The sequence below is a fragment of the Furipterus horrens genome, unplaced genomic scaffold, assembly GCF_987537825.1.
Source record: "Furipterus horrens unplaced genomic scaffold, mFurHor1.1.pri manual_scaffold_3, whole genome shotgun sequence".
Classification (NCBI taxonomy): Eukaryota; Metazoa; Chordata; class Mammalia; order Chiroptera; family Furipteridae; genus Furipterus; species Furipterus horrens.
In genome coordinates this window covers 105,511,900-105,529,595 of record NW_028327173.1, presented here as the reverse complement: position 1 = coordinate 105,529,595, position 17,696 = coordinate 105,511,900, and the positions used below count along the sequence as shown (strand labels likewise).

Sequence of the window (17,696 nt, the reverse complement as noted above, 5' to 3'; positions counted from 1 at the left end):
GCTTTCCACCGGCTTGCCGCTGCCGCCGCTGCCACCGCCACCACTGCCACCATACTGTGTCCCTCTCCGCCCAGGCTCTGCCCCTCCTACCTGTCTGGATGAGTATTTCTTCTTTACATCTTTGTTTGCTGGACTTCCATGCAGTTTGATTTTCTGGAACTTCTGGTTGTTTCTAGTTTTGAGGTAGTTGTCTTCTTTCTTAATTGTGGAGGGAGATGCAGCGCGTCTGTCTAGGCCTCCATCTTGGCCGGAAGTCTCCGCTTGTATCAATTCTTACACAAGGGTTGCAAATGGTGACTTAAAAAATTTCTGTGGTTCTATTATTATAACTTTTTCTTTTTCCTCTCCCTTTCTTTTGCATGTCGTCCTAGACTTCTGCATTCTTTTCAATGTGTTATAACCTACCCATGAGTGACATTATTTATATTTTTCAACTTTTTATTTTGAAAACTCTCATGTTAAAGTTGAAGAAATAGTAAAAAGGATACTTTTTACTATATAGCTTCACCCAGATTCACCAGTTGTTAACATTTGCCACATTTGCTTTGATTCTGTCTATATCTATCACTTCATAATTTCCAATTTATGAACTGTTTGAAGTGACATGATGCATTACCCCTTAATACTTGAGCACATATTTCCTAAGAACAAGGACATTCTCCTACATAACTTTGATATCATTATCGCACCCTAGAAATGTAACATTGACATAATACTATTAAGTAGTTTAGAGTTTATATTCAAGTGTTCTTTGTTATTCTAGTGATGTCCTTTATAGTGTTCCCCCAATCAAGGTTTACACAGTTTTTTGTTGCGATGTATTTTTAGTCTCCATTAGTTTAGACAATCCCCTGTCCCTTTAAAAAAAATTTTTTTTGTCTTTTTGGGTGTTGGCATTATTATTTTTTTTTTTTTTTTTTTGGTTGGCACCAGTGTTTATTTCAGCAAGGAGGGCTTGAAGGCCTACATCTATCCTGTAGGGTCCTGGGACTTCCAGCTTCTCCCTTGGCCTTTGGGTTATGGAACTTGCATCCAGCAAAGATGGCCTTGTCCCCAAGCGCCTCCTCAATCCTCATGAGCTGGTGTATTTGGCCAGATGCTCTGAGCAGCAGGGGGCACCAGTCTTGATCTGTCCTGTGCAGAGCCTCACCACGAGGTCAGCAATGAATGTGTCCTTAGTCTCCCCAGAGTGGTGGCTCACCATCACTCCCCCGCCATTAGACTGAGCCCGTTTGCAGGCCTGGATGGATTCGGTCACCAAGCCAATCTGGTTGACCTTTGGCAGCAAGCAATTGCAGGCCTTCTCAACAACCTGGGAAATTCTCTTAGGGTTGGTGACTGTGAGGTCATCTCCCACGATCTGGATGTCCACTCCCGAGAGGAATGAGGTCCAAGTGGCCCAATCATCCTGGTCAAAGGGGTCTTTGATGGAGATCACAGGATAGTTCTTAATGAAGCTCTTGTACAGCTCCCCCAGCTTCTCCCCAGTGATGTACCATGAGGGGTCATCAGGTGACCTGAAGTCAAGATCATACTTCCCGTTGCAGTAGAACTCAGACGCTGCCACATCCATACCAATGACCACCTTGTCTGGGTAGCCAGCTGCCTGGATGGCTGTCTTCAGCAGCTTCAGGGCCTCACTGTTCTCCAGGATGTTGGGTGCAAAGCCGCCCTCATCACCCGCATTTGTGGTGTCCTTCCCATAGTTGACCTTGATGACCCCCTTGAGGTGGTGGTAGACCTCGGTGCCGATGCGCATGGCTTCCTTGAAGGAGCTGGCTCCCACAGGCAGAATCATGAACTCCTGCATGGCCAGCTTGTTTCCAGCATGGGAGCCCCCTTTAATCACATTGAAGGCAGGGACTGGGAGGACCAGGTCTGGGTTCCCAGCAAGATCTGCAGTGTGTGTCGGTAGAGTGGGACCCCCTTCTCAGCTGATCCAGCCTTGCACACAGCCAGGGACACTTCCAGGATAGCATTGGCCCCAAACTTGGATTTATTCTCAGTCGCATTCAGCTCAGCCATAAATTTGTCAACTTTTTCTTGATCCACAATGCTTAGTTTCTTTTCCAGCAGAGCAACCCAGAATCTTGTTAGTGTGTTCCATAGCCTTCAGGACACCTTTGCCTGGTATTGAGATTTGTCTTCATCTTTTAGTTCCAGAGTTTCATAGATACCTGTAGAAGCTCCACTGGAAACAGCTGCTCGGAATCGGCCCTTGGCTGTGTACTGGTCCACCTCCACCGTGGGGTTGCCCTGGAGTCCAGGATTTCCCGGGCAGCAATTTTCTACATGGCTATTGGCTGGAAGTCTTGGCTGGGGGCTTTGGGTGAGGTCAGAGTCTAGGTAGCAGCTGGGACAGTGTCCAGCATTTTTTTTAACAGTCCAGGTCAGTGTAGGTTTTAGAATGCTACACAACTTGGGTTTGTCTGATTGTTCCTCATGACTAGATTCAGGTGAAATATTTTGGGACAGGAATACTACACAGGTGATGCTGTGCCCATCTCTCTGCATCACATTGGGAGGCCATAATGTCCATTTGTCCCATTAGTGAGGTTAAGTTTGATCATCTGGTTAAAAGTAGCATTTGCTAGCTTTCTTCGCAGTGTACAAGCCTGTTTCCTTTTGCAATTAAGTAATCTTTGGGCTAGCACTTTGAGACTCTTTCTTCCAACAGTCTTTCGCTCAATGAAGGTTTAGCATCTATTGAGGATCCTTGCCTGAATCAACTATTTCCTTAGTGATTGCAAGATTGGGAGATTCTTCTAATTCTGTTACTCTTTTTACATATATAGCTAGCATTCTTCTGCAGAGCTTCCTTTCTCCCTCTTTTTTTAACTTTTTTTCTTTTTATTGGTTCTAGAGAGAGGGGAAGGGAGGGAGAAAGAGAGGGAAGGAAACAATTATGTGAGAGAGAAACATTGATTGGTTGCATGTACCCCCACTGGGGACAGAACCTGAAACCCAGCCATGTGACCTTTTGGTTTGCAGGATGACACCCAACCAACTGAGTCACACCACCCAGGGCCTCCTTTTCTTTTTAAATATAAGAGTGTTGCTTTGGACTTATGAATTATTTTTTCAAATACAATATGTTATATTATTGTTATTATTGCTTTTGATACTCTTAATGGCCCCAAATTTGGCTGGTAGTAGCCCCATTCAGTCAGGTGTCCTTTTGACATGACCCCACTAATTGAATATCTTCTTGTTTGCACTACAAGATGTTCTAGGCTAACCTTGTATTTGTCTTGGCTTGGGACCAGCCATATATATACTTTAAATCACGAGTTCATACTGATATGTCCAATTCAAATCCAACAGCACAGGGCTCTTTTTTTACCTTCCCACATTCTGTATTCTATCTTCATACTCTTAGCAGTGAAAACTCAGCTTCCCAATAACACACATTTACTCATGTGCTTTCTCCTACACTTCACATGACAAAATTTCAGAATCACCACATTAATACCAACAGTAACAGTAAACCTGCTGATACATAAGGATTTTGCCAGTTATTTTTGTCTTTGGGATACATCCCTCTGAGAGAACACAGAGTACTGTGACAAGTTACTTAGCTAATTCTTTTTTTCTGTGGTTGTGTCCAGCTTCATTTGTTTTTGTTTATTTCAACTTTAGGGCTTACTTTTATTTCTGGTGTAAGTTTTTGAATATGTACAACATTATATGTACAAAAACATGTAAAAATCTTTACCCAGAGAAGTCCCACAACTCATCCAAGCCCTTTCATTATGTAGGTTACTATGTCATTTGTTTCCGGTTTATTCTTCCTGTGTTCCTTTTGCAAAAATAAGCAAATTAGTATGCATATTCTTATTTCTCTATTTCTTACATAAAAGGTGGCGTACTATTTATACTTGTCTGTACTTTGTTTTTTTCACATGTCATTGAATCCTAGAAGTCATTCCATAGCAGTTCATAGAGATCACCTTCATTCTTTTTTTACTTCTGTGTAGACTCTATTGAATGATGTACTATAGTTCATTTAAACAGTTGCATTTAGGTCACTTCCAACATTTTGCAGTTGCAAATAGTGTCATGTTGAGTAATGTGTATTTGTTTTACTTGTGGGTAAATAAACAGAAGTAGAATTACTAGGTCAAAAGGGAAATAGATTTTTATTCTCCTTTTCCCTCTAAAAAAAAACAACGAAAGGTAGCATATTATAGAGACTGTTCTTCATGTTGTATTTTCAATGACTAGTAATTGTGGAGCTCTTTCCATACCAAGCATTTAAAAAAAATAGCTACAGAGCAGTCTATTGTGTGACTGTTACCATTTATTTAATCAGTCCCCTATTGATGACATGTAGATTGTTTCTAATCTTTTGGTATTGTAAACAATGCTACAATTAATGCAGCTGTGTAAGAGTATCATTTCATCTGGGTTCCTGTCATGCTTTTCTTTTTTCCTTTATGGTAGATGTTCTGGGTTTTTATATCTATTTGATTTTATCACAAAGGGGCCACAAAAGATTATAATTGCCTGAACTTTTAACTGGATCCAGAGAAATTTGTCTGGGACTCTAGGAGGGTTTGTTTTTCTTTTTGTAAAACAAACTTTTAATTGAAATACAAAAAATAGGAAAGTGCACAAATCATAACTATATTTTTGATGAATTTTCACAGAGCCAACACCTCTGTGTAACCCCCCCAACACCATATATAGGTTTGTTTTGTCTATTTTTAAACTTTATAGAAATCTCTACCCAACTTTTAAATGTTGAGTTGCCTTAGCACTTGGTCGTGGACCACTTTCTGATTTTGAGTATGTATATAGCTCCACCAAAGTTGCTGTTTTAGTGAGCTGGTTGCTTATTTGCTTCCTTGGCCTTAACTCAGTGTGTGTCTCAGTGCAGTCCCCAGGCTGAAACTCCTAACCGGAATATCCCCACTGTGTACCAGGCAGCCTGTCTGGGGTCTCACAGCACCTGGGAGTTGGGAAGCCAGTAACACAACTAGTTGTGGTCTTTTCTCATGGGAGCCTCCTGTGATGGGGCTCTCTGTTAACAGGCCCCATGCCCCTCAGTGTTTAACCCTTTGAGTGCTATGCATAATTGCTAAAATTCGTGTGAGAAATGCCAGGCTATTTTGCTGAGAAATGCAGAGTTTATGAAAAATGTCTATAAAAACATTTTTATTCATAATAATTTGCTGAAAATCTCACGACATATAGTAAATGCACTCTTCTTTTGTAAGCAGTGTTCTTTGATGCAATTTAGCAAAAAATGTATTGCATTAAAATTATTTTATTATAACAATTATTTTAGAAAAAATAAATTATTCAGTATGGCTTTTGAAGTATAATATATGGTGTAATATAAAACCTATGATTATAATTTGAAAAAACACTTAGCAACATGGATAACAAACAAGAAGTATGCCAAATATTGCATAAATTTTTGGGAAAAATAAACTTCATAATGTACAAAAAGAATGAACACAAACAACATTCACACTAGAGATATACATCAATAGATATCAACAGTGAAAAACAGTTTATAAACAAAATGCTAGCGCTATACTGTGAAGCAATGAAAATATCCATTAGCAAAAGCTTCCTTATCGTGCACACTGCAGAGTTTCGACAATTATTGCAAAGATAAATGAAATTAAAAGGACCATTTAAAATGTAAGTAAAAATTATAACAGAATTAATATGTCAGTATTTGAAAAAAATGTAAAAATTCGAAATTTGGATCAACATGAGAAAAAGTTATATCAATATATAATCTCAGGTACAAAAAGAGAAGAAAACATAAAATACCAATTATTCTATTTTTTTAAGTATATTTTATTGATTATATTGTTACAATAGTTCCAATTTTTCCCCTTTGCTACCCTCCACCCAGCACCCTCCTCCCCCAGCAGTCCCCCCTCAAATCCATGCCCATGGTTTGTACATACAAGCTCTCCCGCTCTACCCTTTCATATATTCTTCTTCTTCTTCTTTTTAAATAAATAAATAAATAATTATTTTAACAATAGAAAATAACGATCCCTCCCTCTCAGACTTAAGACCTTTTACAATCTTATAAAGGACAATGGGTGAAGGTCATGAGCTCCTCTAGCTGCTTCAAGCTGGACATGGTCGTTGTCCTACCTACCCGTGGGTCCAGAAATCCCCAATAAGAGTGGGGGTGTGAAGGGGAGAGTGGCCTTCCCACATGGGGAAGGATCGTGCAGACTCCAGGTCAGCTGGCTGTCCCCGAACAATGCATGCTTGGTTTAACAGGCTGGCATTCTGGAGGCAACAGATTTGGCAAAAGGTTAAAAGACATCATTCACTCCATAACTACTAGATGACAAAAGGCAGTATTCTATTGTTATTTACATTTATAGCCATCGAAAAAAGAGTCTCTGGGAGCGAGATGCTGGCACTTTGGGGAAAATTGGTCACCGTTGCTCCCAGCGATGCTGGCACTCAAAAGGTTAAGCTGGTAGGGAGTCTTCTTGATGGCTCTCTCCACCACTCCCAAAATCCACCTCAGGGCCCCTTCAGACTTGCTCCTAGGGCCTCAAGCATCATTCCTTGCTCACCTCTCCTCTCTGCTTTGGCCATGGTGGCTTTCTTTCCTTTATTTAAAAGTGTGAGTTTCCTTCCTGCATTGGGTCTCTGTGAGCTTTTCCCTCTTCCGAGAAGGCCGCCCTGCACTGGGCAACTCCTCTGTGTTCCTTAAGGCTCTTCTACTTATATTTAATTTCCATGACTTCCCAGACTAGGTTAGATCACCTTGATATATGCGGTATATGTTTTCATAACAGCCATCCTTCCCTTTTATTTTCATGCAGAGGGCAGGGACCACATTTTTCTTATTCATGGCTGTTTACCCAGTGCCTGGCACATTATAAATCACCCAAAAGTAAACATATGACTGAAGGCAAAGTCAGGAGGGAGGGGAGCCTAGCCTATGACTGAGGCCAGGGTTCTGCCTTATTCAGGGTCAAGAAATAGGATTTTCTCTTTCAGAGGTCTCTGGTCCTCTCAGGCCCTCTCTGTCACTTGTCTTTCCCTTCATGGGGTCCCCTTCTAGGTTTCTTTCCTACCCTGGGGTTTTCTGTGGTTAGACTTTGTGCCTTGAGGCAAAAGGATACAAATGCCTGGGAGAAGGTAGCTGATGGAATGGTGTCTCTGTGAGGTGGGAGATGCCTTGATGGGGTTGATCCCACTATGTGAGTGTGAATAGGGTCCTGCCCCAGGGATCGTCCATCCCTGCTGGGACTGAGAGAGGGACCTGGTTAGGATGGGCCATGATCCTCATTTTTCTCTGGCTTTTCTTTCCTTCCAGTTCAGGACAAAAAAGCTGGGCCAGCTGGTGGCATCATGGCAGGTAAGGAGATGGCGGCCATATGGGTAAGACATGCAAGTGAGCATAGCATTGGTGGACCTCTTCCTAGTCCTCTTATCCTTCCTAGTGTTTAAATATTTTATTTATTTATTTTTAGAGAGAGGGGAAGGGAGGGAGAAAGAGAGGGTGAGAAACATCAATGTATGAGAGAGAAGCATCAATTGGTTGCCTCTCACACACCCCCAGCTGGGAACCTGGCCTGCAACCCAGGCATGCACCCTGACTGGGAATTGAACTGGCAACCTTTTGGTTCACAGGCCAGCACTCAATACACTAAGCCATCCCAGCCGGGGCTCCCCCTAGTGTTTAGAGGTCAGGTTCTTTCTGTTCCCTTGTCCCCAGGTTTTCCCTGGTCCTGTTCTTAGGCCTGTCTATCTGAGACCCTGCATATGACACTGTCTAGCCCTCTGTCAGACCTCTGACCCAGGGGGCCAGGGGTCATGATGCCCTGGTCCTACTGGCCATTGGACTGATGAATGGCATGGGTGACACAGTCCTTTTCCCCTCTGTCATCACTGCTCTCTGATAGACTTTTTCCTCTGGTTTCTGAAGGCTCAGATACAGAATGTCAGAGCTGGAGGAACTTTTAGGGACTATCTAGCTGAACCTTCATCTCACTGGGTAAACTGAGGTTGGAGAGGGGTTGCCCAAGAGCAGAATGTTGGAGTTGAGGCTGGGACCCTCGTTTCCAGACTAACCTCTCCTGCTCCTTCTGCCTGAGACTGGCTTCCTGCTGAGGAGGGTGCTGCACTTCTGATGGACAGCATTTACTGTTTTTCTTCTGAGAGACAGTGACACTGCTCTAGGGCCTTTGGTTGCCTTGGGAGCCTCATGGAGGAAGCAGGGCTGGTTGGGTAGGAATAGCAAAGTGGCCTATAGCCACAGGAGCCAACGGGCAGCTTAGGCCAGGGAAAGAACAATGATACTGGATTGTTGGGAAGGGGAACATTCAAGGTGTTGCCGTGCGATTTGCCTCACCCACAGAGAAAGTGAACAACTTCCCACCACTGCCCAAGTTCATCCCGCTGAAGCCATGTTTCTACCAAGACTTTGAGGCAGACATCCCTCCCCAGCATCTCAGCATGACCAAGCGCCTCTACTACCTCTGGATGTGTGAGTGCTATGGGTGGGGGGCTGGGTAGGGGTGTGGGGCATTGGGATGAGGTGCCCGCAGGCTGGGTGTCTTTCAGCCCCATTTGCATCATTTGCATAGGACAGCAAATCTTTCCCTGCCTGACTCCCAAAAGGCTCTTTGCATGGGCTGACTTCCCAGCCGGGCCTTAGGTTTCCTCAACACCCCCCCCCACCCCCATCTAGGCCTCTCATTTCTTCATTTCCCATTCACAGACCATCTAGAAAGGGGTCTCTGTCTCTTGCTCTCCCTTTTCTTTCCCACTGGAGTGGTTTTTCCAGGGAACCTCAGGATTCTGGATTCAGAGAGGGATCCTTCTCTCAAAGCCTCACTTTTCCTGTTTTCTCTGGAACACTGCTCAAAGAAAAGAGCATTCAGCTGGGAGTTGGAAGAGATGAGATCAAACCGGCTCTTCACTCCATTTCCCAAGCAGCAGGTTCCTTATTTGTAGGAAGAGGGTGTTGACGCTGTGATTGCTGTGGTCCCACATAGAACTCTGTGTTGTGGTTTTGGTACTTCTTAGAGTCTAGAGTTCTAATGTTCTAAGATTTTGAGGTCATGCATTTAAAGGCCCCAGTTTCTGATGGTTGATGGCAGGTTGTGGGGCAATGTTATCATCTTAGGGGGATGGGACTTGGTTGTGCCGAGACTGGTCATAGGTATCTTTTAGGCATAGGCAAGGAGAGGAGTCTGGCTATCCTGTGCTGGGTACCAGGCCCAAAGAATGCCAGACACCCTCAGAGTGACATTAGCCAGGGTCTGCCATGTGTAATGTTGCCTTGAGTAGGTCTACTCTTTAGTAGCTTACCTGGGTAGATGATTAATTGTGCCAGGAAGGTGGTGAAGAATGCTATCTTTGCAGCAGGTCCTTCATGGAGTGGTAGAAAAAGTATGGGGACAGACAAATTCTGTTACAAATTCTGGCTTGACATTTGGGTGGCCATGGGGCCATTTTTCCCCATGTAACATTAGAGAAGGAAAAGATAGGGCAGGTGTAGGTAGGTGTGTAGATTTTGGGAAGAGAATGAATATGTTGTCTCTATTGGTTTCCATTTTTTCCATCAAAATATGATGTAGAAGTGAGGATGGGAGCTTTGAGGGGACTGGAATTAGAATGAGAGCACTTTTGTGGACAGAGGGCGGGTACATTATCCAAAGAAACGCGACCTCTAAGATTTCTTGGCCATGCACAGGGTCCCTTTGAGAGGTCCTACCAGGTCTCTGGGGTTGGGGATGCTCCTTTTGCCCTAGTAACATTCAGCTCAGGTCCAGATGGGAGCTGTGTTCATCCAGGGTGAGTGTGATCAGAAGACAGGGCAGAATCTAAGCTAGGTAAAAAAAGAGAAGTGGAGGCAGAAAAAAAGTTGATGGCTAGAGAGTGGCCAAGTCAATGGATGTCAATTCCAAAGAGGGAGTAGAATAATTGCAGGAGAGGTAACTAGATCCACTGAGCTGGAGAGAGGTGGGACTGGGAAAAGAGGTTTAAATCAAAAACAGGTTAATATCTGGTTTATGTAAAAAGCAAATAAAATCAGTAAGAATACTAAGGTTCCAAGGAAATTTGGGTGCAGTAAACAGAAATGGAGGAAATGCAGGTGAAATGTACAGGAAGAAATGGTCATTCTTATTATGAGAGGCCTGAGTGGGTGTACCTGCACAGGTGACAATGTTGTCAGGGCAGACTTGAAGAGTATTCCACCTGACCTTGGGCTCTGGGAACTGTGCCTCTGAGAGGATCTCATTCAGGAGGTAGATTTAAGGGCCATAAATATCTTCCTAAGTCCCCTCTAAGTGCCTGCCAGATGCTTTGCTCCCAAAGAAATGTATAGAACCCTTGAGATGCTTACAGGTTCTATTCAGAAGCCAGTACCATAGATGCCTGGGTGTTTGAGGCTAAGGTTGAGCCCACCTTCCTTTGTTTATTCAGCAGGTCTTTGTGGAGCCTTAAAGGAACCCAGCCTAATGTTTGAGGAAGGGAGCACTCTGTGTTAGAAGACCTGGGTGTATGTTAGAACAGCATCAGATGAGGAAAGAGTCTTTGAGGTCCCTGATACTGTGATTCTGATGTTCCTCTAGATCAGTGGCTCTCAACCTTCCTAATGCTGCGACCCTTTAATACAGTTCCTCATGTTGTGGTGACCCCCAACCATAACTAAAGCATAGTGATTAATCACAAAAACAATATGTAATTATATATGTGTTTTCCGATGGTCTTAGGCGACCCCTGTGAAAGGGTCATTCGACCCCCAAAGGGGTCGTGACCCACAGGTTGAGAACCACTGATCTAGATTATGTGGGCACAAAGGAGGGGGACCCTGGACTTGCTCTTGGTGAGCTTCTAGTCTGGTCGATGGAACTGGGATTTGGACTTGAGGAACCATAAGAGCAGCCCAGATCTGCAGGAGGTCAGAGGGATGGGAGATGAATAAGGCTGCAGTAGTGAAGGGAGGCTTTTTGGAGGAGGTGGCATCATAGTTGTCTAAGAAACAGATTATGTAAAGACTGAGATCTCAGCCCCATTTAAGTGCAGGGCAGGATAATACAGTGGCTTGAAAAGACGTTCCCACAAGGCCTTTTACTTTCCCCTTTTTGTGCCCCTACCTTGCAGGAGAAGATGTAAGGTGGGTTTCCCAATCCTTGGCCTTGGTGATTGCTGTGGCTCTGGCGGAGCCAGGGGCTGAGGCCATTCTTATAAAGAAAAGGGCTTTTCTACTACCCCGAGGCTTTGGAGCCCTTCAACGGGGCATGCTGGGCTGAGGCTCTGGATTTCTGCTCTGGAGGCTCTTTGTTCTCTGGGTTTCTTAGATCCCCAGAAGCATGTGTGGGGAAGGGGTTGGTCTGAGCTCCCAGCTTTCTTTCTTACAGTCTGTACTCTGTGTGTGTGTGTGTATGTGTGTGTATATGTGTGTGTGTATGTGTGTGCATGTACTCACTGATGTGGATTATGGGTATGAATGTGTATGAATGTGTATAAATTTGGTTTGCATGTGTGGTGTTTGTGTGCGTCTGCATCTCTCTGCTTGTGCTGTTTGCATGTGTTCGATTGTTATGTGTTGAGTTATGGGTGTGTGTGTTTATATCTGGGTGCTCATGTATCTGTGCATGGGCCTGGTGTTTCTGTTCATGTCTGGTGTCTGTCTCTGTGCGTGCGTGTGCTCCTGGGTTGCAGTGAACAGCGTCACGCTGGCCGTGAACCTGGTGGGCTGTCTCGCGTGGCTGATCGGAGGCGGGGGAGCCACCAACTTTGGCCTCGCCTTTCTCTGGCTCATCCTCTTCACACCCTGCTCCTACGTCTGCTGGTTTCGGCCCATTTACAAGGCCTTCAAGTAAGTGGTTGGTGCTGACCCTGGCTCCTAACCCTGCCTTTTTGCTCATCTCCCCCATTTCTTCTCTACATATTTTCTTACCTTTTCATTTTTATTTTTATCTTTTGCTGTCTCCCAAACTTACTTTCCCTCAGCTCAGACTGCCAGGTAGGATTTGGGCTTCCTGGGAGCTCTAGGGAGGGCTGGGAGTCAGAGCCGTCCTTTTAGTTCCTTTCGTCCTCACTCTACCTGTGGGTGTGGGCAACATAGAGACCAGGCCTGTTTTACTTTTGCCTTCCCCAGGCAGCTGCATGTTAAATTTTGCCCATGGGGCCACCTGTCTTGGTGGAGATAACCGTCCTGTACCCATGGGACTAGCTGTTCATGCCAAGTGGACCATCTATCCATGTGACAATGGAACTAGCCATCCGTATATACCACTGATACTATTTATATGCTAATGAGGTCATCCAACTCTGTGTCAAAGGGACCACCCATCCATATATCAGTGGGGCTAGCTGTCTTGGTGCCAACATGTGTCTACTTTGTATCAAATGAGATTTTCAATCTTTGTGCCAATTGGACTATTCATTCGTATACCAATAAGGCTATCTGGCACCACTGGAGTATCCATGATGCCTCAAATGTCTTTGCCAATCAAGCCATACATCTGTGTGCCAATTAAGTTACTTTCTTGGTGCCAATAGGATGTCCATTCTAGTACCAATGGGATTTTCTGTCTCTAAGCTTATGGGACCATTATCCATGTACCAGTGGAGCTAACTGTCTTGGTGCTAATGGAATTGTCCATCCCCTTGACAATGGGGTTGTTTATTTCTGCCACAATGGGCCCACATAGATGGTTCTGTGTACCAGTGGGTGGTTCATTCATGAAGAGATGTCTTCCTGTATACTGTTGCACAGACCTAACACATGGAATCCTGCACAGATTCATGGGTAAACACTGTCCTATTTTGGCCTCTGTCCATTGTGTACTCACTTAAACTTGGAAGGGCCTCGGGGGGGAATCACTGGCCCTCTGCCCAGGTGATGGGAGCCATCTCCTCTGTTGCAGGACTGACAGCTCCTTCAGCTTCATGGCATTCTTCTTCACCTTCATGGCCCAGCTGGTCATCAGCATCATCCAGGCTGTGGGCATCCCAGGCTGGGGCGTCTGGTAAGAGACTGAGGTATCTGGGGCTGACCCAGGGCTGGCATGGGTGGTATTTTGGGTATGTCTTTTGTTTACCCCCATGTGCTAAGCTGCCTGGACTGTGGGGAAGTGTGAAAGGATTCAGGCTAGTAGATACAACCATACAATCAGAGGAGAAACCACTTGGTTTCTGGGGCTCAGGGTGTCAGGCATCATGAAAGAACCCGAAGGAAGAAAGCCTTATGTATGAGGAGCTTGTCTTCTGAGCCATAGGCCCTAAACTACTGACGTATGCCCTTTGGGTATCAGTAGATGGTCCCTTTGTATCCAGTGATATGGTCCCTCCATGTGACAATGAGATGGTTCCTTACCCCAGTGTCTAGTGGGATTGCTCCTGGGTACCTCTCACCATGCTGAGTAGCCCCACAACTGGCCTCTTCCTGCAGCGGCTGGATCGCCACCATCTCCTTCTTTGGAACAAACGTTGGCTCAGCGGTGGTGATGCTCATTCCCACTGTCATGTTCACAGTTGTGGCTGTCTTTTCCTTCATCGCCCTCAGCATGGTATGTGGTTACCTCATGGGTGAGAGGGTGGCTTTGGAAAGGGGCTGTGATCTGTAACAAACCTTTCTTCCAAATGACAGGAGGACCCAGAGGTCTTCCCAGGGACTCACTGTGGAATGGCTTGGTGGACTTTGTTCCTGATGCACGAAGCATGGGTGGGTGGGAGGACTGGCTTTTACAGCAAGTTGTCTCTGGCTCTCATGTCTTTCCTGGATGGTCTGCCTTTGATTAACCCTTCCTTGTGCTCCTGCTTCTACAGGTTCATAAATTCTACCGGGGCAGTGGAGGGAGTTTCAGCAAAGCTCAGGAGGAGTGGACCACAGGGGCATGGAAGAACCCACATGTGCAGCAAGCAGCCCAGAATGCAGCCATGGGGGCGGCTCAGGGTGCCATGAATCAGCCACAGACTCAATATTCTGCCACCCCCAACTACACATACTCCAATGAGATGTGAGCCAGCCCTGCCTACTGAAAGGCAGGGCTGAGTGCTGGCGGGATGGGGACTCAAGCCACATCATCTGTTATGGTGACCAAGTAGGGTTCCCCCTTCCCTTTTCTCCTCCCCCTTGTCTTTTCTTCTCTCCTGTTTGTACAAAGAATCAGATATACATATATATATATATATATATATATATATATATATATATATGTATATATATAAATATAAATATATATCCCCTGCCCCTTTGGATTTTCTCTGAGCATTCTGAGAGCTATGGGCTGCACACGGAGTCCCATGTGTGGTAGCTGTATCCATGTCCCCTGTGAAGTAGTGTGCAATGGAGGTCTCTGTTGTCCTGGTGCTAGATGTATGTTTAGAACTAAACCAGTCCCCACTCGCCACCAAGCCACTCCCTCTGACCTTCGCCCAAGGACCCCTATTGGGACAGGGGCATAACAGAGAGAGCCTGGCTCCCTCTCCAGGGTTGTGAGCTGAAACTGTTTCCACTTTTGGTCTGATTGGGAAGCAGCACTAGTTAGCACTCATGGTGGTGGTGGTGGTAGATGGGTGTGGACAGGCAGGGGATCATTTAGTGCTCCTTATTTGAATCTCTTCCTCCTAAGCTCCTCCATTCTTTTCTTCCTGCTATCACATTCCCGGTGGTCTCTTCTCTTGCACAGGCTTTCTCTCTTCCACATGTGGCTTTTCTTTGTCTCCCCAAGGCTGAATGTCCCAGTTGTATCTGCTCCTGAGACTGGTCAAGAGACTGATCATTCCCAGATCAAGGAAGCAGACAGGGGAGCTGAGCCTTAGCCCTGATGTGGGAGGGCATACAGATGCAGAGCCCCTCTGTGCACCTGACTCCTGGGAAATGGCAATGCAGAGTCATCTCCCTGACTCTCAGAGCTTGGCCTGTAGAGGCAGGCTCCTATTCTTCCTGCCCTGCTTCCCCTCCTTCTCTTCCCAGAGCCCCCCTCAAGACCCTCTGTCTTTATCCCTCCCCAAAACCCCAGCTGCTGTGGCCTGATGCTCCAACCCTACCCTGCCTTCCCTGAAGAGTTGGGAGGTATCCAGAAGTGCAGCTGGAGCAGAGGATATGTGTATAATTATTGGTTCCTGGATGAGGTCTGACTGGTTCAAGCCTGCTGGGAGGTAGTAGGTGTTTCGGAGTGACTGACCATTGGATTCCTGGCAGCTGTTCTGTGTGAGTCTGGTAGAAGGGATAGGCTCAAAGAGGAGCTGGACCTGGAGGGAAGATCAGAGGAGAGGGCAGGCAGAGCCCAATGGAGGGATGCATGACTCCCCCACACCAGCTTGCCCTTGGTCACAGGTGAGTTCTGGGCACTTGAACTCAGGACCCAGGAAGAAACACAGGCCCAATCCTATCTGCACAGGTGCAATGGATGGCATGGGATTTTGGGTTAGTAACGGTGGAAAGGGAGGCTCTCTGGGCTCCCCACCCCCCACATCAATATAACTTGCTCTCTTCTGCCTGCTGGTCTTGGTTCTTGGCCCTTCCTCACCCTGCCAGAACTTTCTCGTCCACGATAGTGATTTCAAGCCTGTAGGGCTATTCTGTTTCAGGCATTATGAGAATGTTGTTGGTAAAGACCCTGGCTCACTGAGGCCTGGAGGGGAGTAGATTCTCACTCATGGAATAGCTGCTCATTTTTCACTCTCCCTTCTACCTGGGCATCTGTCCTGAAAAACCAATCCCTGTTTGGTCATGGTGAGCTGGCTTCAGCTTGGAACCCAGCACCTGGGCTTCTGGGTACAATCCTGAGCTTTGAGCTCCAAGTACTTCATTTTCCTGTAAGGGGAACCAGGGCCTCTTTGAAAGTTCTCTTCCTAATGGTCCCTTAGATTTGGGCCAGAGTGTGATTGGCTGTCTCCTCTACCATTTTCTCTCTGGAAAGCATTTGTCACAACCCCTAGTGCATTAGGTTTAGGTCCTTCCTCCCCTGTCCTCTTCCCCAGCCCAGACCTCTGGTTCCTTTCTTTCAGTTTCTCTGGTAGGTCCAGGAGTCCTGTGCTCAGCTGCCAGCCCACAATCCATGACCTGCTGGTTACCACCTCCAATTGATTTTTTTCCCCTGCCTTCTTTTCCTTTGTCCTGGCTCAAACCTATATGGCTGATCTCTGACTGTCCCTAGGAAGGCCTGCTACTTGTGTGTGATTGAGTGTGTCCAGGCCCTGGGGTGCTGCATCTCCAGGCAACTATGCACTTTCCTGGTGAAGGAACCATTATAAGAAGTGGGGGCTAGGCCCAGATTCATTTCTGCTGGATGGTCTTGGAGGTGGAGTGGAGGAAAGCCCAAGTCAGTTCTGGGGACCCTCAGGTCTACAGCCAGCCATTGACCTGCTTTTGTATTCTGCTGGTGCCCACTGCTGCTCCTTATTTCTGGGAGACATAGACCATTCTCCAAGTGGCAGTTGACATGCCTGAGCCAGTGTGTCTGTGGTAACTGAGTGAACCATAATAAAGGGGAACATTTGGCCCTATGTATCCAACTGTGTCATGTGTCTTCATGTGGGCCTGTTGTGTGGAGGTAGGATGGGTGGGTCTGTAAGTCTGTCATTCCCAGAGTCCAGAAGTTACCTCCGTGTGGTTCCTTTTCTGAGGCAGACTTCAGTAGGCCTTGAAATAGCCACAGAAGCCTGCTTCCTGTGAGGAAAAGTAGTTCTGAGTTCCTCAGGAGGGAGTAGAAGGCTGGATTAATGGGTGAGGGATGATTTGGTCCAGCCCTGCGAGGCAGAGGAAGAGCACAGATGGCCCCACTCAGCTCTCATGATGGACTGGCAGCTGATTGAGCAGCCTCAACAAGCATAAGGGGTTCCAGGGTGCAGTGCTGAAGAATAAGGAAGGCTGAGAAGTGCACCCAGATACCTTCCTGTTGCCGATGCCATGCCCTCCATCTGGACTGCTGTTTTTTTAATTTTTAATTTTGACTTTCAAATTATTTATTTAAGAGAGGGGAAGGGAGGTAGAAAGGGAGAGAAACATCAGTTGTCTTCTGTTTGCACTAACAGAGAAGGAACCTCCAACCTATAGGCATGTGCCCTGAAGGGAAATTGAACTGGCGACTTGCAGGGCAAGGCCCAACCAAGCCACGCCTGTCAGGGCTGGGCTGCAGTTTTGGCATTCTGAGGTCCCACTCATCGTTTGCAATTCACCGTAAGTGACTACTCTGAGAGGGATTTCCTGCCTCTAGGTGTTTATGTCCCTCTGCTTCCTCATGGAGGACCTTTTTCTGTGTCCTTGCTAGTCTCAAGAGCAGGGATGCATCTGCTTCATCTTTGCATGGCTCAGTGTGCCTCAGTGGATTGAGCACTGGCCTGCAAACTGAAAGGTCACCAGTTCATTCCTGGTCAGGGCAAGTACCTGGGTCGCAGGCCAGGTCCCCAGTTGGGGGGTGTGCGAGAGGAACTGATTCATGTGTCTCTTGCATATTGATGTATCTCTTCCTCTCTCCCTCTGAAAGTAAATAAAACCCTGAAAAAAAAAAAATAGAAGAGGCTCGCTAAGTATTCAGTATTAAATACCCCAAGGATGAGTAGTGTTCATGTGTGGGATGGAGGTGTGGGGTGAGGAAGCCTGACAATTAAGCAAAGCCCAGGTGAGAGCACCAGAAAAGCCATGAACAGCGGTCACGGTTGGAGGCGGAATCCCTTTGAGTTGACTACAACTACCACAAGGCAGAAAGATGGACTACAACTCCCAGAAGGCTGCG

The 17,696-nt window shown here is 46.1% G+C and overlaps 1 protein-coding gene and 1 pseudogene across 1 annotated transcript; one reads left to right on the top strand and one right to left on the bottom strand.

The window, feature by feature from the left end:
* Positions 1 to 941: 941 nt before the first annotated feature.
* On the bottom strand, positions 942 to 2,309 carry LOC150015650 (beta-enolase pseudogene; annotated as a pseudogene).
* Positions 2,310 to 7,314: 5,005 nt separating this feature from the next.
* On the top strand, positions 7,315 to 14,168 carry SCAMP5 (secretory carrier membrane protein 5). Its single transcript, XM_090270001.1, has 6 exons — positions 7,315 to 7,351; positions 8,354 to 8,482; positions 11,671 to 11,827; positions 12,882 to 12,983; positions 13,406 to 13,523; positions 13,783 to 14,168. Exons 1-6 carry the CDS (start codon positions 7,345 to 7,347, stop codon positions 13,975 to 13,977), a joined length of 708 nt encoding a protein of 235 aa, XP_090126127.1. The 5' UTR covers positions 7,315 to 7,344; the 3' UTR covers positions 13,978 to 14,168.
* Positions 14,169 to 17,696: the final 3,528 nt, after the last annotated feature.